The sequence below is a fragment of the Diabrotica virgifera genome, chromosome 2, assembly GCF_917563875.1.
Source record: "Diabrotica virgifera virgifera chromosome 2, PGI_DIABVI_V3a".
In the NCBI taxonomy this organism is placed as follows: domain Eukaryota; kingdom Metazoa; phylum Arthropoda; class Insecta; order Coleoptera; family Chrysomelidae; genus Diabrotica; species Diabrotica virgifera.
The window spans coordinates 249,512,726-249,538,342 of NC_065444.1; the positions used below are offsets into that span (position 1 = coordinate 249,512,726).

At 37.0% G+C, this 25,617-nt stretch overlaps 1 protein-coding gene across 2 annotated transcripts in view; it reads left to right on the forward strand.

Annotated features, from left to right (window-relative positions):
• The window catches only part of LOC114326519 (dynein regulatory complex subunit 5), a 74,388-nt gene that overhangs the window by 34,180 nt on the left and 14,591 nt on the right, over positions 1 to 25,617 (forward strand). For both annotated transcript variants that reach the window (XM_028274912.2, XM_028274914.2), the window contains exon 3: positions 12,101 to 12,440. In XM_028274912.2, coding sequence (XP_028130713.2) covers positions 12,101 to 12,440 — 340 coding nt within the window. The remainder of the gene's footprint in view (positions 1 to 12,100; positions 12,441 to 25,617) is intronic.

A 25,617-nucleotide genomic window follows, 5' to 3' on the forward strand; every position in this document is an offset into this window, starting at 1 on the left:
TGATGAAAAAGAGCTGTTTTCAACAAGACCAAGTATGCAAAATTCGATTTAACAGAACCGGACTTAAAGCCATTTTTTCATAAGAAGGTTCCCACTCACCCCACCTCTTATTTGCAAAGGTAGACTTAACTTGTGAAATCAAATATGCGCAGAATTTTATGAAGAATACGATGATTGGATTTCCAGTGCCCTTTCATTAGGTAAATTTTGTAAAATTTTGATTTTTTAATTTTTGATATTCAATTACGCCCTCCAGCGGTGGACCTACAATTATGAAAATAATTTCCAGGATTTTCCCGAGGCAAGTTTTGTTATAAACATTTTTTTCTCAAAGCTGTACTATAAACGGTTCCTGAGATATGGCCGAGAGCCATTCTTATTGGGAGACTCGGTACGTATAAGCGAAAGTCCTACAGCTTTTCCCGCATTTAAATCGACATCTTTTTCTATCTCCCCAGGTGTCTTCATCAATTGCTCTGTTTTTCGTAGTCCATTTTAACCATGTCAACTTTTTTCTTTGCTTTTGCTGTCATTTGCCAATATTCTGCTCCATATGTAAGAATGGGCTCTACAATTACTTTGTAGATTGTCATTTTAGTTTTCAAAGTAGCTCTATTGGACCAAAGTATCGAATTCAGAATTTGAACACTCTTCCTGCCTTGTTGCACTCTATAATCGATATCTCGTTATGTCGTTCCTTTACTGCAGATATGTAACACCTTTCAAATATTTGTATTCGTAGAACCTTTTCAAAAACTGGAATATTGGGTCACATTACCAGAGGAAAAAAATATGAGTTGCTGAGAATTATTATGCAAGGAAGGATCCAAGGAAGAAGAAACATGGGAAGAAGACGCATCTCCTAGCTGAGGAACCGTAGAAAATGGTTTAACTGTAGTTCATTACAACTGTTCAGAGCAGCAGCCAACAAAGTGACCATAGCCATTATGATATCCAACCTCCGATAGGAGAGGGAACTTTAAGAAAAAGCAGCACCTTTTCACGTGTCTAATTTCCAAATCCGGTTCTTCGTATTCACTGCCTATTCGGATATATTCTGTTTTTGACATATTCATACTCATTTTTCGTATTCATATCCCCATTTTTCGTATTCGTCTTTAAGTTTTCTAAGCGATCGGCTCCACGGGCGAAAAATTGACGCTAGCTGTAGCCGTAAAACGAACTTAAGGTTCCACGGAACGGAATAGGAATAGCCGAACTGAACCGACTACGCACAAGTCCTGTAGTCGGTACAGTTCGGCTATTCCTATTCCGTTCCGCGGAACCTTAAGTTCGTTTTACGGCTACTGCTAGCGTCAATTTCTCGCCCGTGGAGCCGTAGCCTAAGCATATAATCTGCATCTTCTTCACAGCTTGCAATAATTAGTACTTGATCATCTGCAAACAACAGCGTTGTCAGATAATGGTTGTTAAGCTGTTCAGTAGTGCTTTTTGCTTTTAGATATGTTTTACTAAGGTCCGTTTTCGTCAAGACCCTAAATAAACATTTTAAAGGGACTGTATCATAAGCCTTCTTCAGACCTATAAATATCAAATGCGTAGGAAGGTTTCAAGCTGTCTTTTTAAATTACTTGTTGAACGGTAAATGTGTTGTACACGCACGATCTTTCTGCTCTGAAGCCGCTTTCTTCTTCAATTTCTTTATACTCCTCTTTTATTCTTCTTTTTAATATACGGCCATATAACCTTCCTAGCGAGCTATTTACGCTAGTCTATATATTTTCCATGGAAACGGATCTTCTTTTGCTACAAATTATCCCAATCGGTCTCCTCGCTCGTGTCTTTCTTCAAGCCCAAAGTGTCCTATATAAGGTGGGAATTGGCCAACAAAAATCAGAGTTATTTGAAATAAACCATGGACTAAAACAGGGAGATGCACTTTCACCAAAATTCTTCAGCTTAGCTCTGGAACACATAATCAAAAGTGGAAGAATCGAAAAACTGACCACAGAATTTCATTCTGAAGGATCAGACTTAGTGTTGGGATTTGCAGACAATATCGATCTAATACAAAACACCAGATTAAGGATGGAGACTTTCGTCAGGCTTGAGAAGAAAGCAGAGGAGATGGGGCTCCTAATCAATGAAAGTAAAACTAAATATATGTATATGAGCCGCGATAACCAAAACAAATGCATAATCCGACAAAACATCACGATCGATGACTTTAACTTTGAGCACGATAGGGAATTTAAATATCTTGGAACAAAAATAACTGAAGACAATAACGGATCACAAGAAGTAAACAGGGCCGTCTCAAACCGGGGTGCAAAGGGTGCGAGGCACCCGGGCGCCAAGTCCAAAGGGCGCAAGCAGAACAATTGCTAGGCTCAAACTTGCGCTTCTTGTCCTTAAAAAAACTACAAATAACAAAAATATACAAAGGCTATTAATGCTGACTACACCTACGATATACAAATGAAATATGAAGACCATTTAGATTATTCAGACAATAATTTCAAAAAAGTGACGCGTATATATTATACACTATTTTGACCAGTATTGAATGTCGAGTGACAATTTGAATGTCGAGTGACAATGAATGACCATCTTGTCAAAATTTGTCAAAAACCTAATTTTCTTCGTTCATTACGTTTGCGACAAGAAAGACGTTCCTTGCATTTTTAGAAAGACACGAGAAAAGTTGTAGTCACTTAACTTCTGTAAAAAAATATCTAGATTTTAAAAAAAGACTTACACTAGAACGTCATACAGTAGACTTGCCGTCCTCAAATAAAACGCGGTATGTGCAGCCAACTTAAAACCGAGAAATCGGCTCTCAAAATTTGCACCTTTACGGAAAAGCACATACGGCATATTCCAATTTGTTTATTTTGGTAGTAACTAAAATGATACGGCTTTCAGACATTGCAGAAGCATAAATAAGGTCACAAGGAAACCACATATAGCAAAAACTCGATTTTCAATTTTTTGCAGATACCGCGTTTTAATTAAGGACGGCAGAGAATCTGTCAATCAAGCAGCAGTTGAACGGAAAAGCAAAAATGTGGAAGGCGGTTTTAGAAACAATTATCGAAATATTAACATTTTAGCACGACAAAATTTACCATTGAAAGGAACCAGTCAAAGGTTGTATGAATCCGATAACGGTAGTTTTTTAAAATTAATAGAATGTATTTCCAATTTTGATAATACGCTATCAGAACACATTGCACGAATTCAAAGTATTCAGCATCGTATGCCCCATTATCTTGGACATAATATTCAAAATGAATTGATAAGTGTAATTGGTGAAAAAATTAAATGCACAATTGTTGATATTTTAAAACAATCTAAATATTATTCTATAATTTTAGATTGCACACTTGATATTTCACACAAGGAACAACTTAATATTGTTGTTAGGTTCTTTTATCCTAATTCGTCAACAAAGCTTGCCGAAGTTAGAGAGCATTTTCTAGGTTTATCTTAAAACCGCTTTAGGAAAGGTTAATATTGTCAGCAAAACTTTGCAAACGAACGATATTATTATTTCGGAAGCTGTTAAGATGCTTGATCAAGTTAGTAAAGATTTAACCAACAACCGCACTGACACTGTGTTTGAGCAGATATGAACTGACTCGGTATCAATTGCTAAAGAACTAGAAAGATTGCGAAACTAAATTTTCTGAAACTGTTCGTCCACGTCCCAGAAAAAGACATTTCACTTACGTGGCTGCAGACGAGCCTCTTTTAGACCCAAAACAAAATTTTGAAGTTAACTTCTTCTTCTTCTTCTTCTTCTTCTTCTTCTTCTTCTTCTTCTTCTTAACTCAGGCGAGACTCGTTAGTCTCTGGCACTTGGTCATAAGACCTTTGTACCAAACCCTGTTCTTCTCCTTAAACTTTAATAAGTCCTGTAGCCTCAACGAAGGCCAACAGTTTTCTTATTGGTAGTTTTAAGATCTCTTCTGGTTCAAACCTAATTTGACCAGTGAAGTTCTGCCTTACATCACCTAGCACACTGCAATACCATAGTATGTGTATGGCAGTTTCTTCTTCCATTTCGCACTTTCTGCACCATGGTTCATTCACCTTACCTAGTTTGTATAGGTGATTTCTTAAACGACAATGTCCAGTCACCATTTCAGTGACCGTTTTGATCTCTCTTTTATTGAGGTTCATCAAACTGTTCGAGAGTTTTTTATCAATATTCTTGATTATTTTTTTAGTCTGGATTTGCCCTTGAGTTGTTCTCCATTTATTTTGATGATTCTTTATCAGCCATTTCTGAACCTCGTTTTTCATAGCATCTTTAGTGATGCCACAGAAAGTTTCTGGGCCTTCAAAAGTTTTTCTCGAGCCTTGTTTCGCTAACATATCTGCTCGTTCGTTCCCATGCACCCCTTCATGACCCGGCACCCATATTAAAGACACTTTGTTGTCTTTTGCCAGGTTATTGAGGAGATCTTTGCAGTTTCTCACCAGTTTTGATTTGGTGAGAGGGTTCTTTACAGCCAGAATAGCCGGTTGGCTATCTGTGTAAATGTTGATTCTCTTAGCTTTAGGGTCCTCATCAATTATTTCATCAATGCAGGCCACCAAAGCAAAAACTTCAGCCTGGAACACCGTTGTATGTTGACCTAGGCTGTAAGATTTATTATAGTTACATGTTTGCCCAAAGACTCCTGATCCAGTACCATGGGCAGTTTTAGATCCATCAGTGAACCATATTAAGTCTCCATTAATGTTTGGGACTTTTTGTTCTCTAGATGGTATAATTGTGTTAATCTTCTCAGTGAAGATTAGTTCTGGTGTCATCATATCTAAGTTCATCATAAAGATCTATTCCTCAAGTATAGTCCCAGTAATGTTTGTGTGGCTATTCAATACATAATTTGGCCTCCAAGTATTGTTTGCTTTGAGCCTCAGGATGGTCATAAAGGCTACCGCCGAAATATACAATTCCAGCGGAGGGAGACCTGTGATAGCCTCTAATGAAGCCGTTCCTGTACTATTCAAGGCTCCTGTTATATTTAGAAGCGCTTGTCTTTGTAGGGTGGTGAGAGTGGTCACACAAGATTGCAAAGCCGTCTTTCTCCACCAGAGTACTGACCCATAAGTAACTGTCGGTCGTATCACTGGTGTGTACAACCAACATATCACCTCTGGTTTCAATCCCCAGGTTTTACCTACAACTCCTCTGCAGTTCCAGAAGAGTCGCTTAGCCCTATTGGTTATATTGGTAATATGAGTATTCCAATTGAGTTTCGAATCTAGGGTTACCCCTAGATACTTAACCTCATTGGTTCTTTCCAGTACCTCTCCAAATAATTTCAGCTCACTCAGTCCAGTAAGCTTCCTCTTATTTGTAAAGGCTACCAGTTTAGTTTTAGAAGGGTTCACGGAGAGGTTCTCTTTCAGACACCAGTTCTCTATGTAGTGAAGGGCATATCGCATCTGATACGCAACAGTGCTGGGAAATTTTCCCCTAGTTACTATCACGATATCATCTGCGAAACCCTGGACCCAGATTCCTTGGGCGCTTAGCCCATGAATCAGATCATCGACAACTATGTTCCATAATGACGGTGACAATACACCGCCTTGAGGGCATCCCTTAGTTGCCCTCAGATTTATGGTATCTTCATGCGTATCTGTGGATATTATTCTGCTCTGAAGCATCTGAATAATCCACTTGCATGTTGTGTTGTTGATTTTCTTCCTCACCAGTGCGCTTTGTATAGACTCGATTGAGGTATTATCAAATGCACCTTCTATATCTAAAAATGCAGCAAGGGCGACTTCTTTCTGATGCAGACTCCTTTCGAGTTCCGACACTAGATTGTGCAGGGCGGCTTCACCTGATTTCCCTGCCTGATACGCCCATTGCCGTTGGTGCAGTGGATTTTCATTTAAATTGTTTTTCCTGATGTGTTCGTTCAAGATTTTTTCCATGGTTTTTAACATGAATGAGGTCAGACTTATAGGCCTGTAGGATTTTGCTAAGGTGTAATCTGTTTTTCCTGGTTTGGGAATAAACGCCACCCTTGCCCTTCTCCAAGCTTTGGGAATGTATCCCAGAGCATGGCTAGCTCTAAATATTGTGATCAGGGGACCCATGATTATTTCCAGACCCTCCTGGAGAAGCTTAGGAAATATACCATCCGGTCCAGCAGTTTTATAAGGTTCAAAAGTTTCAATAGCCCATCTGACCTTGTGAGAACCAAAGATCTCGTCAGAGGTCAGCCAGTCCCTTTTGGTTGAGCTATTGTTTGCTTGAAGATTGTTATTAGCAGTCAATTGCGTCGACCCTGGAAAGTGAACACTTAAAAGATGCTCTACAGCCTCCTTCTCTGTGTCCGTATACTTCCCATTGGGCAATTTCATTGACTTGGGTTTGTTAATGTTATCTCTTTTGAGGATTCTGTTAACCCTGGCGCTTTCAGGTACACTTTCAATGTTTTCACAGAATTCTCTCCAGGATCTTTCCTTAGCGGATCGGATTTTCTTATTATAGGTTTTCAGTTTAGCCTTATATGCTTCCCAATCACCTGATTTCTTCGCCCTATTGAAGAGCCGTCTTGTTTCTCTTTTGAGATCAGACAGCTCCTTATTCCACCAAGTTACTTGCCTGGGAGGGTGACTTTCTTTTAACGGGCAGTTTTCCTCATATGAGACGACTATTGCATGCTGCAACCAGTCTACTGCCATCTCAACCTCAACATTGTTTTTTGGCCTTTTAGGATAATTCCGTACCCTTGTTCCAAGATCCCTCTTAAAGGATTCCCAATCGGTCACCTTAGGGTCTCTATAGAACCTTGGTTCCGGTTTGACTGAGTTTATCTCAAAGCATATGTATGCATGATCCGATAAGGATAACGCATCCGACACATGCCAGTCAGATATTATGTTCCCAATCCCCATAGAGCATAGGCTTAGGTCGATTAGTGATTCTGCTCTTGATGTCCTGAAGGTGGGCTTATTACCCCTGTTCAGAAGATCAAGTTCAGTAGTGCAAAGGTACTCAAAAAGTAACTTACCTCTATTGTTTGTATCTCTGCTTCCCCAAATGATGTGGTGGGCGTTGGAGTCGACTCCAATGATAAGTTCTGTATGCTTATCATTGGTGTATTCTAGAAGGTTCCCTAGGTTAGTCCCTGGAAGTTGTTCTTTACTGTCAATAGGAAGGTAAAGAGACGCAACAATCAACTCTGTAACCAACCCATTGCAATTCAGTTTAAGTCTGGCAGCTGTCATGTCTCCCGTACAGAGCTCCATAACTGGTACCAGGTTAAGGTCAGATCTACAAAATATACAAGTTCTGATTTTATTGTCAGGTACTCCCAAAATTAGTTCCCATCCCTTAACATTTAATCCCCGTATCTTACCTTCATTTATCCACGGTTCTTGAATAAGCACCATATCAATGTTTTTCTCAGCTACTTTTTGGCACAAAAGTGCCGAAGCTGTTTTTTTGTGCTGCAAATTGATCTGTATGATCTTAATTTTGCAGTTTATTCATTTTTGGGGTCTCTAACAGGCCCTCTTGTAATTTCTTCCACCTGCATAGATTCCCCTTCGGCCTCCTGCAGTTCGGAAGTAATCGTTGCAGGTTTTGGTTCCCCAATGTTCCCAGCCTGTCTTGCTTTACCCTCTTCCAACGGTATAATACTTGCTCGCTGTAGAAGGTAATAAGGCTTCCATTGAAGCCTTTCGAGCTGTGCCTCTGACTCCTTATCAATTCGGAGACTCACATGCAGTCCTCCGTCAGTTGCTGGTTTGGAACTCAGAATTGCCCAACGACTGGTCCTTAGTTCAGGATTTTGTTTTTCAATTCGTGCCAGTGGCACTTTCAGATCCTCATTTTTAGTCTCTGGAAGGTACATCAGTACACGCTTCGTTTTTTTGGGAGTTCCTCAGCCTTAACGACCTTCCACTCCGTATTTTCTTCCAAGAAATCCTTTGTGACCTTAAAGGACTCCTCGTCAGCACATATCAACCCATAGTATCCATCCATGAGCCGATTACCTTCGTAACGAGGTGCGCAAGGAACCTCATCGATAAGTTTAATTAGGGCCTCTTTTATTGCCCCAACGTCTTTTTCCGTTACAGATATGTCTGGGTATTCTTTGGGAATTATTGCCGTCTTTATTACCGTAAGAGCTGCTTTGTAGTTGCTGCTGAGCTTTTTGAAAGAGGCAGCAGCAGTTCTGCTCTTTTTTGTTAATTTCTCCTCAGGAGTGCTTCTATCAGACACAGTCCGCTTGACAGCTTGTGTGATTTCGGCATTTCCAGGAGTTTTATTTTGAGGTCTAGGAGGTAATTTGACCTTAGAAGTGTCAATTCCCTGTTCTCTCATTTTCCGAAGCTTTCTTCTCTGTGCCCCAGATATTTTTGGCCGAGAAACCTCATCCTCAGCATCTTTTGAAGGAGTCCGCATTGCGTCCTCAGTATTTTTATTACCCGATGTGATGGGATTATTTTCTTCCAGATTCTGCCGAACAGTCTCAGTGGAAGTTTGATTATTTGTTGGGTTCTCCTGCGAGACCCCTAGGGTTAAATATTTTAAATTTTTGCATGGTTCCATATTGATCCCACGAGTATGGGAGAAATAAACTGTCCATACCAGCAGCGCTCCCTGTGCCGGTGCAAGGCCTTAAATGAAAGGGGGTGTGGCCTGGTTCCCCCAGTCGACCGTTTGAGACAGTTCAATTTAGACACACAACTGCCATGCAGGCCTGGGCACGGTACAATTACACCTTTACCTTGTGTGTTGGGGTGTAGGTTTAGTGGGAAAAAGGATGAAGGAGGGATAGCATTTTCTGGTTGTACTCGGAGTGTAGGATAGATACAGCTGGTAGATAATATCGGGTCGGTTGACTATATATTGGCGATGTGAACAGTGCCGCAGAATGGAGATGTGGCAGTGAAGACCAGAGGGTCTTCTACTTAAATTTACGCCAGGGGAGTGGTACAACCAGACATGGGTGGGTTAACTTAGGGCGGGCTACTTCTTGGTCGCTGAAGCAGTTCATACTTCTTGGTCGCTGAAGCAGTTCATACATTCCTAGTCTCTCGAGTACCTAGGAAAGATTCCCAGATACTCCAGAGAGCTAAGTCGTGACAGGAACCGGTCTAGCGAGGTTGTTTCACATCCTTTCATACTTACCATGCATTAGGCCTTGCCCGTTTATAGGGGGTGCCTTCTTTCATCGGAGAGCTCCTTATTAGGGAGATCCCATGCATTCGTACACACATACTTGATCCACTTCCTGCGCCAGACTACGGCCCTATCTGAACAGTCAGCTTGCCCCCGAACCAACGTCAAGGTCGTGAAGCCCCTATCGGGGGAAGTTAACTTATATTTTTATTTATTGGACATTGCCATTGCAAAATTAAGTGGAAGATTTGAAATGTTGAGGGAACATAACTATAGTTTTTCTTTCTTGGAAAGTAGATAGGTATATTGAGTTAGAGAAACTCCGAAGGAAACTTAAAAAAAAACACAGTGTTTAAATTTACAAAAAAAAACAGCTCATGGAATTGTTACCAATATTTTTTATAAATATAGATACAAATCCACTCGATAGTTTAAGTTATATAATATATTCTAATAATTTACTCTCCGTTTTCTCAAATCTTTCTACATGTCTAAGGATATATTTAACACTTTCAGTAAAAATAGCTGAAGGAGAAAGGACTTTTTCTAAACTTAAATTGATCAAAAATTATCTGCGCTCAATAATGGACCTAGACAGATTAACAAACCTGGCTTTAATAAGTATATAGAAGCAAGTAAAACTAGATATCGGTTTTACCGTTTTGCTAGCCGAAGCAAAAAAAAAACTTTTGCCAACTTAAAAGCTAGAAAAGTTGACTTTGATATACTTTAAAATGTATGGTAATGGTGTTATAAGATTGATCATTTTTGAATACTGAAACCATGTTTTTTAATATAAAAAATAAATAAAGAAAGCAAACATAATTAGTTTTAATTTTAGCGTACCTATAACCAATATAATCTTCTGACAAAAGGGGGCGCAAAAATGAGTCTAGAACCCCGGCGCCGTGTATGGTTAAGACGGCCCTGGAAGTAAACAATAGGATACAAGCCAGCAACAGATGTCTGTATGCCTCTCAAACCTTATAAAATCAAAACAAATGGAGGCAAATGAAGAGGGACTACGTGTTTGGGAGAAAAAATCCTAAGGAAGATATTTGGCCCTGTGCTTCATGAATCAGTAGGAAAATATAGGATAAGCACTAACAAAGAACTCGAGGAATCATACCCAGACGCTAACATTATAAAAGAAATAAATGTCACGCCAATGATGAATACAAAATTCTAAATTGTATGTCAAAAAATTTGTAATAACTACCTCCTAAAACTCACCAAATTTCATTTTCATAGCTCAACTGGTTATAGCAATAAATAAATTGGCAGTTTGAAATAAAAATTTCAACACCCCGTATCTCCGAAACTAAGCATTTGCGGACATATGTTTATAGAGCAAACTGGTATTAATTTTTCATGTAGAATTAGCTCTTAAAATTTTTCATACTTATTTACCAACACCCTGTATATAGGGTGTCCCAAAAGTAGTGGAACGGTCGAATATTTCGCGAACTAAACATCGGATCGAAAAAGTGAAAAATCGTGTTCAATCATTTTCAAAAATTTATCCAATGACACCAAACACCAACCCCCACTACACCCCCTGGAGGTGGGGTGGGGGGTAACTTTAAAATCTCAAATGGAAACCCCTAGTTTTTCTTGCAGATTTGGATTCGTTACGTAAAAGTAAGCAACTTTTATTCAAGACATTTTTTCGAACTGTGGATAGATGGCGCTATAATTGGGAAACACGATTTTTCCTGATACCATAGGTAAATTATAGAAACGGTCTAATATCTCGAGAAATACACTTCCAAATGAGAAACCAAAACACAGGTTTTTAATATTTTTCGAAAACCTATCGATAAACACCAAAAATGACCCTCCAACCCACCCCATGGAGACGGGGTGGGGGGTAAATTTAAAATCTTAAATAGCAACCCCCACTTTTTATTGCAGATTCGAATTCGTCATGAAAAATTAAGCAACATTTATTCGAAACATTTTTTAAAATTGCTGATAGATGGCGCTAATAAATCGTATTTTTCCAATTAAAGCGCCATCTATCAACAATTCTAAAAAATGTTTCGAATAAATATTGCTTAATTTTTCATGACGAATCCGAATCTGTAATAAAAAGTGGGAGTTGCTATTTAAGATTTTAAAGTTACCCCCCCCCCCACCCCACCTCCAGAGGGTGGGTTGGAGGGTCATGTTTAGTGTTATTCGATAGGTTTTCGAAAATTATTAAAAACCTTTTTTTTTGGTTTCTCATTTGGAAGTGTATTTCTCGAGATATTAGACCGTTTCTATAGTTTACCTATGGTATCAGGATAAATCGTGTTTCCCAATTATAGCGCCATCTATCCACAGTTCGAAAAAATGTCTTGAATAAAAGTTGCTTACTTTTACGTAACTAATCCAAATCTGCAAGAAAAACTAGGGGTTTCTATTTGAGATTTTAAAGTTACCCCCCACCCCACCTCCAGGGGGTGTAGTGGGGGTTGGTGTTTGGTGTCATTGGATATATTTTTGAAAATGATTGAACACGTATTTTTCAGTTTTTCGATCCGATGTTTAGTTCGCGAAATATTCGACCGTTCCACTACTTTTGGGACACCCTTTAGAAGGGTGATACATCTGGCACGAAAAACTATCACCCAATATCGTTCGACTTACCTTATTGAATATATTTATGCAGAGAACTTTAGAACAGGGTCAAATTTTTAGTTTCTTTGTAACACACAGGTTGTTAACACTAAAATAAACAAAGGCTTTGTCGTTCAGAATAGGAAGGAATGTGAGTGTGGTCCTTTGGATGTTTCTTACTATCTCAGAAATAGAATTGGATAAAAGGAAAATACAGAGATGATAGCTATTTATATCATCGATAGATAGCATTAAATAAAAATTGAAAGTTTTTTTGGATCGTTACAACTTAATTGCTTTATAGTAACTACCTCAACGTAGCTCATATTTATTATAGTTCTTGCTATTTTGACCATTATTCATTTGTTTAAGGACGAATATTACTGGAAACGTCGATACGACGACCACTTTGGCATAATCACTCGGCGCAAACCATACCCATGGACTTGGAAGCACCTCTATATCGAGCGAGAAGTCCAGAGGCTTATAGAGAATGCAGAACCCCAATACGCAGATGAAGAAGATATGGCGGACATTTTAGAGCTATGCGCTCCTTACGTAAAAAGAATTTTTGTCACCCAGTTACAGCTTTGGAAACCTCCCTTAACGGCTGACAAAGAAGATATTCCAGATGTGTGGCCTATTGATCACATTAATTTTATTTTTATAACACCTAAGCTGCCGCTTGTCGAAGAGTTTGATATAGTGTTTGGTAAAGTAATGCTGCTATCTAATTAAAACTGACAAAGTATTTTTAATTTAATGTAAATGATTAAAACAATTTAAATTAATATCCATAAGTATTGATAAATGTTTTATAATATTTCATTATTTTTACCTAGAATACGTCTTCTTCTCTTCTCTGGTGATAGCAGCAGCTGCAGCCTTGACATACTCGGTTAGATGTGTTGAAGATATAATATCTGGATACATCCCGGTCGATTTTTATTTTCCCAGGTCCAGCAAGGTTTACTGCAGGACTATCCTATATCGACCAAATTCTAAAATCAAATGTCAAAAAAGGGAAATCCAGTGTGCAAGAAGCAAGAACCAAGGTTTGAAACGTTATGAAGAATTTAGGTATACCCCAACTAACAACAGTTAAAAACATAGAAGTAAATTAGTAAGAGCAAAGATGGGAACGAAAATTTCCAACAGCTTTAAGACAACAAAGACGTTGCTCCATATCGCCAAGGCTTTTTAAAATGTTTTAAGAAGAGACCCTTAAACATTAGAAGAGGCAATGTGAAGGAATGGGGGACCCAGTAAAAGGAAAAAATTCGGATCTTTGTCCTTGAATATATATTCACCAGACCTCCAAACAGGGTTAAGCATGCTGAATGCTTGTTGAGCTTTCCGTATCCTCACACGAATATCGTTTTCTGTACCTCCGCTTTCTGTTATGACACTTCCAAGGTACGTGAAGTTTTCCACATTTTCAATCTGCATGTTGTCGATATTAAACAGCGTGTTGTTCCTTGCGTTTATTCTCATGGATTTCTAATATTGATTTTTAACCTATTTTATTGGCCTCGATGGATAGTGTTTCCAATTGGTCGGCCACATCCTGGAACCTTTGTCCTAACAGGCAGATATCGTCGGCGTATTCTAGATCACTTAGGCGTGTGGTTAACGTCCATTGTATCCCTTTTGTGTCGAAGTCTAGTTTGAAGAGAACGTAGTCTAGAGCTATGTTAAACAGAAACGGAGAAAGCACACATCCCTGTGTGACTCCAGTAAGTACGTCAAATTCGTCACTGTTGATCCCATTGTGTGTCACGCTGCACGTCGCCTCAGTGTACAGTGACTTTATAATGGAAATTATTTTATAAGGAATGTTTCTTAGCTCTAAAATTTTTCATATAGCAGCATGAGATAGACTGTCAAAGGCACGTTCAAAATCAACAAAAACCATGTATAGAGGTGTGCAGGGGCGGCTCTAGCTCACCTGCCGCCGGGGTGCAAACTCTTGTGTGCCGCCCCTTCTGGGCGATAAGTTGAAGGAGGTTACAGCCTAGAAAATAAGACTTATTTCCTATATACCGTGAAGAAGGTGAACGACATAAGGGAAGCTAGATAGGTAGAGAACTATTCTTAAAATAAACCAAACAATTTTATTTATTTAGTTATATCACCATTTAATAACATCAGATATATATTTAATTAAATGAAAAGTAAGTCACATATGTATATACATATTATGTACCAGATGTAAAAACAAATTATAAAAAATTACGTACTTATACCTATATCCGAATACATACTTATGATAATAATAGACATCTTGAAATAGGTAGGTATTATTTAATGTTTGACCATATTTTTCAAAAGCTAAAATCAATTTTTCTAGATTTTCGGATAGCAAATTCTTTTATAATGTCATTAATATCTATGTCAACATCATTTTCAATGCTTATTATAGCTAGATTTGAAAGCCTTTCTTGTGTCATACTAGACCTTAAATAGTTTTTTATAATCTTTAATTTGGAAAATGATCTTTCACCCTCAGCAACAGTAACCGGTAATGTTAAATAAATACGTAAAGCAATCGACAAATTTGGAAATGTGCTAATCAAGTTATTTTTAAATAAATATCCTAAAACATCAATTGCAGAGGAGGTAGATTTTAAATAGGTCGGTAAAATTTCAATTTCATTCAGCAAATCGACTGCATTTATATCAGAATGCTTAGTTTGAAAATCTGTCAATTTATTTTGCAAATCCGCGCAATACTTTAATTTATCATTTGAATTTAAATTTTTAAAAGCATCAAGGTTGTGTAAAAACGAAAAACAGTTGTTGTGATCACTTAACAATTCGAACCTTTCATCTAATTTAGTTATGGCAGTGTCTAATAAAAAAAAGTAAAAATTTACTTTAAAGTGTAACTCTGGATTTTGTATAGCGTCATCTCTTCCTTCATAATTAAACATAGGTCTTCGTTTTCTAGGTCGTACAGTGCCAACTGCTGGAAAACTAATTTCGCAGTCTAATTCTTCAGCAATAATTTTTGATTCATTAAGCATTTCTTTATAAGCTAAGTCTGTACGACATTCAGTTAAATATTTTTTTACTTCTTCTAACATTTTAGCAGCCTCTGGAAGTATCACAGTAGATTTCTGCATAATTTTGCTTACAGTATTAATTTTTAATAAAATATTATACCAAGTTACCAAGGAACAAACAAATTTGTACGACTTTATTTTTGAAATCAAAGAATATGCCAAATTTTTTGTGTCGTTATCTTTATTTGAATCACTATAAATAAAGAACAAAGCATCATAAATTTTTTCTAAATTAAAACGAAGGGCTTTCACAGCATCAATGCGGCTTTCCCATCGTGTATCGGAAAGTGATTTTAGAGTTAAAGTAGGCAGTTCTTTTTTTAAGACTTGCCAGCGCGATGTTGATGCCGAAAAAAATACATATAATTCTTGGACAATGGCAAAGAAATTTGTAACTTCCAAAGAACATTTTGCAGCATCATTTACAACTAAATTAAGACTATGCGCTGCACATGGTACATAAAATGCTCTAGGATTTATATCCAAATTTTTTTTTGTAAGCCAATTTTTTTGCCTTTCATATTGGCACCATTGTCGTAGCCTTGGCCGCGCATGTCATTAATATCAATATTTAAGCCTTCCAAAAAATTCAATAAAAACGTCATTAATCCTTGTCCAGTTGTGTCAGTAACAGAGCAAAATCCAAGAAAATGCTCTCTTATCTCAACATTTTTTGTTAAGGGGTTAAGATAAACAAATCTAAAAATTATTGTAATTTGCTCTTCATGACTTATTTCAGGTGTACAATCTAAAATTATAGAATAATATTTACAATGTTTCAGTGTGTTAACAATGGTGTTTTTGATATTTTCTCCTATTACAGTTATCAGTTCATTTTGAATGTTATGACCAAGATAATGAGGCATATTGCGGTGTTCAGCTTTTTCAATGCGATTAATGTGCTCTGCTAAAACATTGTCAAATTTTGAAACACTTTCTATTAGTTTTAAAAAGTTTCCATTATCATTTTGAAATATCTTTTCTGTATGCCCTCTAAAAGCCAAATTTTGTCTAGCCAAAAACTGAATAATGTATATAATTCTTTCAATAACTGCCATCCACCTTTTTTTTTCACGGTCCATTTGGGCCTGATTAATCGAATCTACAGTTCTTCCTTTCATTATATTTTGTTTTAAATCAACATATTGTCTCACACTTTGAAAATGTGCTACACTTTTTTCATGTCGTTCTATATTTCTCGATAAATGACGCCAATCTTTGTAACCTATTTCATCATTAAAAGCATTTATTGCACTGCTAAATAGTTTACAGTAAAAACAAAACACAGAATCACTAGATTTAGAATAAACGAGCCAGTCCCGTATAACCGTTTCATTATTTCCTAGTTTCTTAAGAAAATACGTAGTTGAAAATGATCGATTAGAATCATCTAATGGAAATGTAAAATTTTTTATTTGTACCGGACCTATTTCAAGTAGTGAGAGCTTGACATTATCTGAAATACTTTGTGGCCAAAGGGCAGGATCTGTCAATGAATCGATGATATTCGTATTCATTACTGAACTCGAATTATTACTGATATGATCAAAAAATGCAGTAGTTGTTACCGAGGCTGCTGCGGTCGGTGTTAATGTTGCTTCCGATGCTGACGTTGCTGAAATTTCTTCCATCGGAGTATCAGTAGAAGTTTCAGTAACACCCATCATTGTATCTTCAACAGTTTTTTCGAAAACTGGATTCATATCTGAACTTGTTGATGGTCCTGGTTGAACTTTCTGAAGAAACTTGCTTATAGAACTCGTGCATTTTTTCACTTTTTCTTCTTTTTCCAGTTTCCGTTTCCGATATTGGAAACCAGAAAGTTTTTGTCTTCCATCAGCCATCTGCAATAATTTAAAAAAATAAATAAAAATACTACAACCCTCTAGCCAGACGTGAGTTTCATTAATGTACAAAAAGAATTGTTTTACAGTCCTCGTTTAATAGGTAGTAACTTTAATAACATTCTTACCTTGAGTTTGACGATGCTGTATCTCTATGGGCACTTCTGCGGTTTTTCAAAACTCACGACACTGTACTATTTAATCAAGTAAAGTTAAAATAACGTAAAGCAGGAACTCAAGAAGTCACTGGTTTAAATTCAAATTTCAGATAGAAACTAAAAATTTTTTAAGAAAACCGATTTTTATAAACTTTGAAAGGCGGTCCTTTCCCCATTAAACCAATGGGACTCCTATTTCTTTAATTGTTAAAATGTCTCCTCCCATCTAAAGGGTTCCTAATTTTCGTAGAGAGAAAATATATCAACGTCATCTATTCTACGTAAATAGATATTTAATACAAAAGATTTTTTACCATTTTTCAAAGGTTTACCGAGAAGGATTGACCTTTTTTTGGTAACAACTTCCGCTCGAACACATTTAAGATTCACAGACGCCCCCCTGTTGATTCAGTTCTAAGAAGCTTCCTAAATTGAGTATTTTCTAAAAACTTTCAGATTTGTTCACGCCGAGACAGTGGCGTACACTTTAAAGTAGGCTATATAATATACAGCATATTAAGTGTAGGTAGGTACATCTTAGTAAAAAAGCGTTTGTGCATATGCGTATGTAAACATGGAACTTGTCATTCGTTATGATCCAGCTGCCGCCCCCTATAACCTGCCGCCCGGGTGCCGTGCACCCCTTGCACCCCCGCTTAAGACGCCACTGGAGGTGTGTTCCATTCAACCGATTGTTCCATTATTACCCTCACAGTATTAATGTGATCTATGCAGGAAGATTCTGGTCTAAAACCTGCTTGATTTGCTCGAAATTCAACCTTGTTTGTTAATCTTCTATGTATGATGCTCGTAAAAATTTTATTTATGACGGTAAGCAAGATTATTCCTCTCCAATTTTTGCACAGTGTGAGGTTGCCCTTTTTTGGAAGTTTATTAATGTTACCCTTTTCCAGCCCGCTGGAATGCGGTTTGTTTCCCACACCTCTCGGATTATGGGGAGCAAAAGTTCAGCGGTTAGATGCGGGTCAGTTTTAAGTAGTTCGGCAGCAATGTTATCGATTCCCGGGGACCCGTTATTTCTCAGAGATTTGATAGCTGTTATTATCTCCGTTTTGGAAGGGGACTTGCAAGATATATGCAAGCCTATATTCTGCGGGTGTTCAACAATTTCATCTGCGTTATCTCTGGGCGGTCTGGCATGTCCTGAAAGTGCTCTTTCCATCTCTCTACTTGGTCATCCGTTGTAGTGAGTAATTCACCTGTCTTGGATCTTACAATGTTCGAACAGTTGGGCCCATTTTTTGTTAATCGTCTAGTAATTTGGTACAGCTCTCTAGTCCTGTTGTGTTGTGCAGCTGTTTCTGCTTGTTTTGTCAGTTCTTCAGCCCACCTTCTTTTGTCTCTTCTTCCATTCCTTTGAACTGCTTTATTTAGTATTTCATATTCTTGTTGTCGGTTCGTTCTTTCTTCTACAGTTCTTGCTTGCAAGATATCTTTTTTTTGTTGTTTTCTTTCCTCGATAAGATTCCAAGTTTCATCTGATATCCATTCCTTTCTATCTTTCTCTTTTTTACACAGTTTGTCTTCAGCTATTTCTGTCAGAATGTTTGCCAAATCTTCCCAGCTATTTACTTCACGTTCTCTTGTTTTTACTTGAAGCTCCTCCCTAAACATGTGTTTTCCTGGGAGCGTTTTTAATTTGTTTAGATTATATGTGGGTCTGCTGGTGTTTCTTGTGACTTTGTTTTTGCCATCTTGATTTTAATAGTACCAATTAACAGATGGTGGTCACTTGCGATGTCTGCTCCTCTTTTATTTCGTACATCAAGAGATGATCTCCATCTTTTTGATATGGCGATGTGGTCTATTTGATTTTCTCTTGTATGACCAGGTGCAGTCCATGTTACCTTGTGAATATTTTTATGTGGGAAGGTTCCACCAATGACTAAACGATGATTGGAGCAAAAATTTGTAAAGCGCTCTCCATTCTCATTCATCACTTCCAGGCCATGTTTGCCCATTACGGTTTCTAAATTAATATTGTCTTCTCCAACTTTAGCGTTCAAATCGCCCATCACTATTAGGATATCGCCTTTGTTTACTTGTTGGGTCGTTTGTTCTAGCTGTTCGTAGAAAATGTCTTTATCTTCGTGGAGAGATGTGTTCGTAGGAGCATAGCACTAAATAACTGTTATCTTACGATATCTTGTATAAAATCTGGCAGTAATAATTCTGTCATTAATGGGTTTTCATGAAATGAGGCTTTTTTGGCTTGTTTACTGAGTAGAATATCCACTCCGCTCTCGTGACTTCCATTTTCTTTACCACTATATAATAGAAGTTCTTCTGTTTGGGTGTGGTGTTCACCATTGAACCATCTTACTTCCGATAGACCAACAAAGCTTAATTTATATCTGTTTAATTTTTTTACTGCTTGAGCCAGTTTATAAATCTCATACAGAGTTTTAACATTCCAGCAACCAAATCGTGTCCGTGTTTTCGGTGATGCCAAAGTCGTCAACATTTGATCCGTCCAGTTTGTTTCTACCAAAGTTTCAGTAATAATATAAAATTTAAGATGGGTAGGTTATTGGTCTTCCGCATCCGAGTCTGGTGCCGGGGCTGCCGACTGTAGCCTCAGGGGGTAGTGGTCCTTGAGGTGGCAACAACATTTCCTTCGTGCGAGTGCGTGTCTATTATAGGAGTGCGTGTCTGGTTTGGACGTTCTGAACGTAGTTTGATAGGTTGCGCGACATATACATTCCCCGCTTTCCCCACGCCCAGACGGCCCTTGCCATTGCCATTCACCCACGGACAAAAGGACTCCAATCTCACGCGGGGTGAGTTGGAGGTGGGTATCGGGGTTTGGTCGTTGAGGGTTAGGTGTCGACAGGATTTCAAGAAGAGGACAGCGGAATGTTGCTCCTATTAGTCGCCTTTTACGATCAAGACAGGAGATACTGTGGGTGAATTCTACTTGGGCGGCCCGCATCCCACACGGGGTAAACGAAGAAATACGCTGTAGAACAAAAAGAACAGATGATTTTAAAAAATCGCGTCTCTAATATGGAATTGGGCAGAAGCAGAATACGTCGCCAGAGTATCAGACAACCGATGGATAAAATGTATTCTTGAGTAGGGACCAAGACAAGAAGTACTATGGAACAAAGGACGCTGACTAACCAGATGAACTGACAACTTGAAGCGTGTTATCAGTAACTGGATGCAAGCCGCATAAGGCAGACACAGATGGAAAGAGCCGATGGAGGGCTATGTCTAGCAGTGGACGAGTAGAGGTTGGTGATGTGTGCCTGTCACCAATCATGTGAATTTTTAAAACACCATTAATTATTGGTTAATGGTATTAAATTCTCTGTTTATAACATATAGTCACAAATGTCCGAAAATGTTTTTTTGCACGATTGATCATTTTTGACTGTTTACCGTGACAGATTTTACGTCAGTAGGTGACATTTACTAGCAACTCGACGGTAAGTAATCCAACTCGACGGTAAGTACTCCAACTCGACGGTAAGTAATTCACTTACCGTCGAGTTAAAAAATCTCTTAAATTTAATTTATTTTTTGAAAAAATAAAGAAAACTAACGAATTATTTATTAATATTGAAACTTATGGTACAATTTGTTAAATTATTTAATGAAATCCCACTTGTTTGGGCTGTGGTTTCACTTCTAACAGAAACTCCTGCAGAATCGCATACATTAGTAGTATTACTAGTATTAGAATAATTGCGGAACACCCTTCTTCCCAAGCCCGTTCAATTTCTTCAAATTCACTTTCGCTCATATTTTAATTTATAATAATCAAAATTGTACTTAAAATTATTGACAACTAAATAAAAACTCAATTCTCCATTGTTGTTATGCACCCTAGTTACTACCTAACAACCAAAGTATCTATCTTGATAAAATGAATGAAACTAGTCAATATGACGAAAATGTTTAATTTTATAATTTATAATGGTATCAATCGTGCAAAAAACGTTATAAGCATGTCGAACCGGGTAACCGATCTCAGACAATAATTGGACAAACAATTGTCTTCGATCGGTATAAAACCCTTACCGTTCTCCATACTTAGGGCCGGTTGTTCGAACGCTAATCAACACTGATCACTATCAAATATTTAATTACTGTCACAACTGTCAATGTCAACTTTGGTTGGGTTACTGAAAACATAATTTATTATAATTATGAGATTAGTTAATCAATTAACATAACAATTATTAACATAATTGATTAATTAATTTCATAATTGTAATCAATAAAATTGTTTTCAGCAACCCAATCAAAGTTGACATTGACAGTTGTGAAAGTAATTAAATATTTGATAATGATCATTTTTGATTAGCGTTCGAACAACCGGCCCTTAATATACTATTTTGATATGAGTAATAATGTTTGACAACCTACAGCAGAAAATTAATGTTAAATCTTCTCGTGCCCTCCTTTTACTTATACAACTGAAAATCAATCTCCGTGTCATCTGTGACGACGGATGCCGAATAGAATTCCATAAAATTTCAATTTGTTTCTCTGATTCGGGCGAAAATCTTGTAGAAGTCGAACATTACCTTGTAGCGCAGTCTTTTGAATGTAATTAAATCGACTGTTGGCGGATTTTATTATTTGTCAGGTAAAAGTAATTAAAATTCGTCAGTTACACATATTACTGCTGTAATTAAGAGATTATTTACGGCCCTAATTGTTATTAGCGGATTTATTTTATTGAAAGGGATTTAGTAGAGCGTGTATGTATTTCAAAGACTCTAGAACTAAAATAAGAGACTTATCCACGTGTTTGCTTCAAGAGGGCGTATTTATTATTAACGCTTTTATTGATTTATTTATTATGGCAAGGAGTCGTTTTTAATTATCACCTAAAAGTCCCAATATACAGGGTGTCCCGAAGAGATTGGTCATAAAAAATTATACCATAACCAAAGTTACAGCCCTTTGAAGTTACAAAATTAAAATCAATTTTTCCAATATATCGAAAACTATTAGAGATTTTTTATTGAAAATGGACATGTGGCATTCTTATGACAGGAACATCTTAAAAAAATTATAGTGAAATTTGTGCACCCCATAAAAATTTTATGGGGGTTTTGTTCCCTTAAATCCCCCTAAACTTTTGTGTATGTTCCTATTAAGTTATTATTGTCGTACTATTAGTTAAACACAATGTTTCTAAAACTTTTTTGCCTCCTAGTACTTTCTCGAAAAGCCAGTTTTTATCGAGATATTTTGAGTACATATTTGTCAAATCCACCACATATTTGTATATGGTTAAGTACGATTCAATGGGCCCACCGAATAACGTTGTAAGCGCCACATTGTTCGTTTTTGAGAAGTCTAAGAAAAAGTTTTAAAATTGTGATAATTGTGAGTTTATACATTTTAAGGGTGAGTAATACAGTTTTTAATTTGTATTTACAAACTTTATTACTAACTCTTAAAGTGTTTAAGTTTGCCATTGTTATAATTTTAAAACTTCTTTTTCGATTTCTTAAAAACGAGTGAAGTGGCGCTTACAACATTATTCGGCGGACACATTCGAATATAGAGACCTGGTAATAATATAAAAATTTATTTATAATTTACATTTTTAGGCAAATTTTGAACCATTTAAACAAGAAGCCACATCTCGATCAAAGGTGCCTAGTCGAGAAAATACTAGAGGCAAAACAGTTTTAAAAACACTGTGTTTAACTAATGGGTAGCGCAATAATAGTTTAACTGCAACGTACACAAACATTTGGGGGGTTCAAAAAAACGAAACCCCCATAAAATTTGTATGTAAATATATTAAAAAAGAAGTCGCATCTCGATAAAAACTGACTTATCGAAAAAATACTAGGAGGTAAAAAAATTTTAAAAATATTGTGTTTAACTAATGGTATCACAATAATGATTTAATTGGAACGTACACAAAAGTTTGGGGGGTTTAAGGGAACAAAACCCCATACAATTTTTATGGGGTGTACAAATTTCACTGTTGTTTTTCTTTAAGATGTTCCTGCTATAAGAATACCACATGTCCATTTTCAATCAAAACTCTCTAAGAGTTTTCGATTTATTGAAAAAGCCGATTTTCATTTTGTAACTTCAAAGGGCTGTAACTTTTTTTGTGTGCACTATTGTATATAGGTAAGTGAGGTTCAATCAACCTATTTTTGACCCCAGATTCTGTGGTATAATTTATGACCAATATTTTCGGGACACCCTGTATAAAAGTCTCTAGACGATAATACGAACCGGATTGTATGAAATCAGATCAATTATGTTCAGTCTTTTAAAGTTTTATCATTGTTAAAATACACTTCTGAGCAAGGCCGTAACTATTATTGGGGCAACCGGGGCAATGCCTCGGGGCCCCCGGTTAAAGGGGCCCCGCGGGCACTGCCCCGGTGAGATATAAATAGAAAATCTGACCCATAGATTTTAACGAGGAAAATAAAAATATGTATTTTAAAGCCGATCCCAACGGAATATTTTTAAATAACATAATTTTAAAAGGACCTTACTGGAGCACCGTAGACTTCAACGTAAAGTTTTAATTTTCCACTGGGGAAACTAGTCTTTTCGACTAAAATGCTGTTGGAACAGAATAGGGGCCCCTGAGGCCTGAGCTAAGCTGGGGCCCCCGAAACCTTAACATATATATATATAATGGATTTCTACGGCTGTCGCCGCCTCTCCATACCCAGCTTCCAATTTTTTCTATCGTAACACGTATCTTCATCTAATTGCCTCGAATCCATTGCGTCCTGAATATTGTCCCTCCAGCTTCTCCGTGGTCGTCCCCTTCTTCTTCTCTCCTGTGGGACCCACTCTAATATTTTTCTCGGCCAGCGAGTCTCATTCATTCTTTTAACGTGCCCGAACCATGTCAGCTGTCTCTTTTCAATATCGTCCATTATAGTTTTTTCCACCTTCATACGTTCTCTAATTGTTTCATTTCTTACATGTTCTAATCTGGAAACCTGACAACTTCTCCTCAAGAAGTCCATTTCTGTACTAAGTAGCTTCTTTTTATTTCTTGCACTTATGTCCCAAACTTCTGCACCGTAGATTGTAGCGCTCTTCATTATACTTTCATATATTCTTTTCTTTGTTTCCTTCCTGATATCTTTGTCCCATAAAATTGAATTGAGGGATCTAGTGATGCTTCTACCTTTATTGATCCTGTGTTGTATTTCATCTTCACTATTTCCTCGTTTGTTAAATATAGCTCCCAAATATTTGCATTGTTTCACACCAACAATATGTCCTTGTTCCAATGGTAGGTTTTCAATGTCTTCGTTTCCCACTATGAAGTATTCTGACTTATCCATATTTATTACTAATCCTGCCTGTTGGTAATGCTCATTTAGCTTCCGTATCATATAGCTTAAGTCATCTTGATCTTGGGCTATTACAACTTGGTCGTCCGCAAAGTATAATGTAAATAGGGAGTCATCTCCCACTTTCAGTCCCATCGGTTTTACTGCTTTTGTCCACCTCTGTAAGGATTGGTCAAGGTATATTTTAAAGAGAGTGGGAGATAGACAACATCCTTGTCGGAGGCCTTTTGAAGTATTAAATGCCTCAGTGAAATTTTTGCCGTTTTTGATTCTGGTGTTAGTGGTCTCATACAACATTCTAGTTGCTTGTATGAGTTTTCCATCGATACCGATGTCTTTCATTGAATTCCATAGTTCTATAATTACCTTAACATAAAAATTTAAAAAAATTGGATAAAAATTTAAATTATTACTTAGGAAATTAGTTATTTTGGCGTAATAAAACCTAAAATGCCATTGAAAGGGGGGCCCGGGCTAAGCGGGGGTCACCAAGACCTTCACAACGAAGCAATCCAGTTCGTAAAACTTTTCAGATGATATTTTTGTTCATTTTTTCCCTCTCCAATCCGTGAGGACTACGTTTAAAAGAAAACTCGAGGGGATCACCAGTGTTAAAGAAATAAGAGGCATTTTAATTATATAATAAATATCACATGTTGTCTTCAACCTACCCAGATGTTTGCACACACATCATGATGAATTTAAGAACACTTCTAACCATAGTGATTAAAGCTTCAAAATGTAATAAATGGTATTATACAGGGTGTAACAAAAATACAGGTCATAAATTAAATCACATATTCTGGAACCAAAAATAGTTCGATTGAACCTAACTTACCTTAGTCCAAATGAGCATACAAAAAAAGTTATAGCCCTTTGAAGTTACAAGATAAAAATCGATTTTTTCCGATATATCGAAAACTATTAGAGATTTTTTAATGAAAATGGACACGTGGAATTCTTATGGCAGGAACATTTTAAAAATAAATTATAGTTAAATTTGTGCACCCCATAAAAATTTTATGGGGTTTTGCTCTCTTAAACCCCCCCAAACTTTTTTGTACGTTCCAATTAAATTATTGTTGTGGTACCATTAGTTAAACACAATGTTTTTTAAACTTTTTTGCCTCTTAGTACTTTTTCGAAAAGCTAGTTTTTATCGAGATATTTTGAATATTTGTCAAATCCACCACATATTTGTATACAGTTACGTACGATTGTAGAGACCTGGTAATAATATGAAATTTTTTTATAAATTACAGTTTGAGGTATATTTTGAACCATATTAGAAAAGAAGCCACATCTCGATAAAAGGTGCCTCGTCGGAAAAATACTAAGAGGCAAAAAATTTTTAAAAACATCCTGTTTAATTAATGGTACCGCAATAATAGTTTAATTGGAACGTACACAAACATTTGGGGGGTTTAAAGGCACAGAACCCCCATATAATTTTTATTTAAACATATTAAAAAAGAAGCCGCATCTCGATTAAAA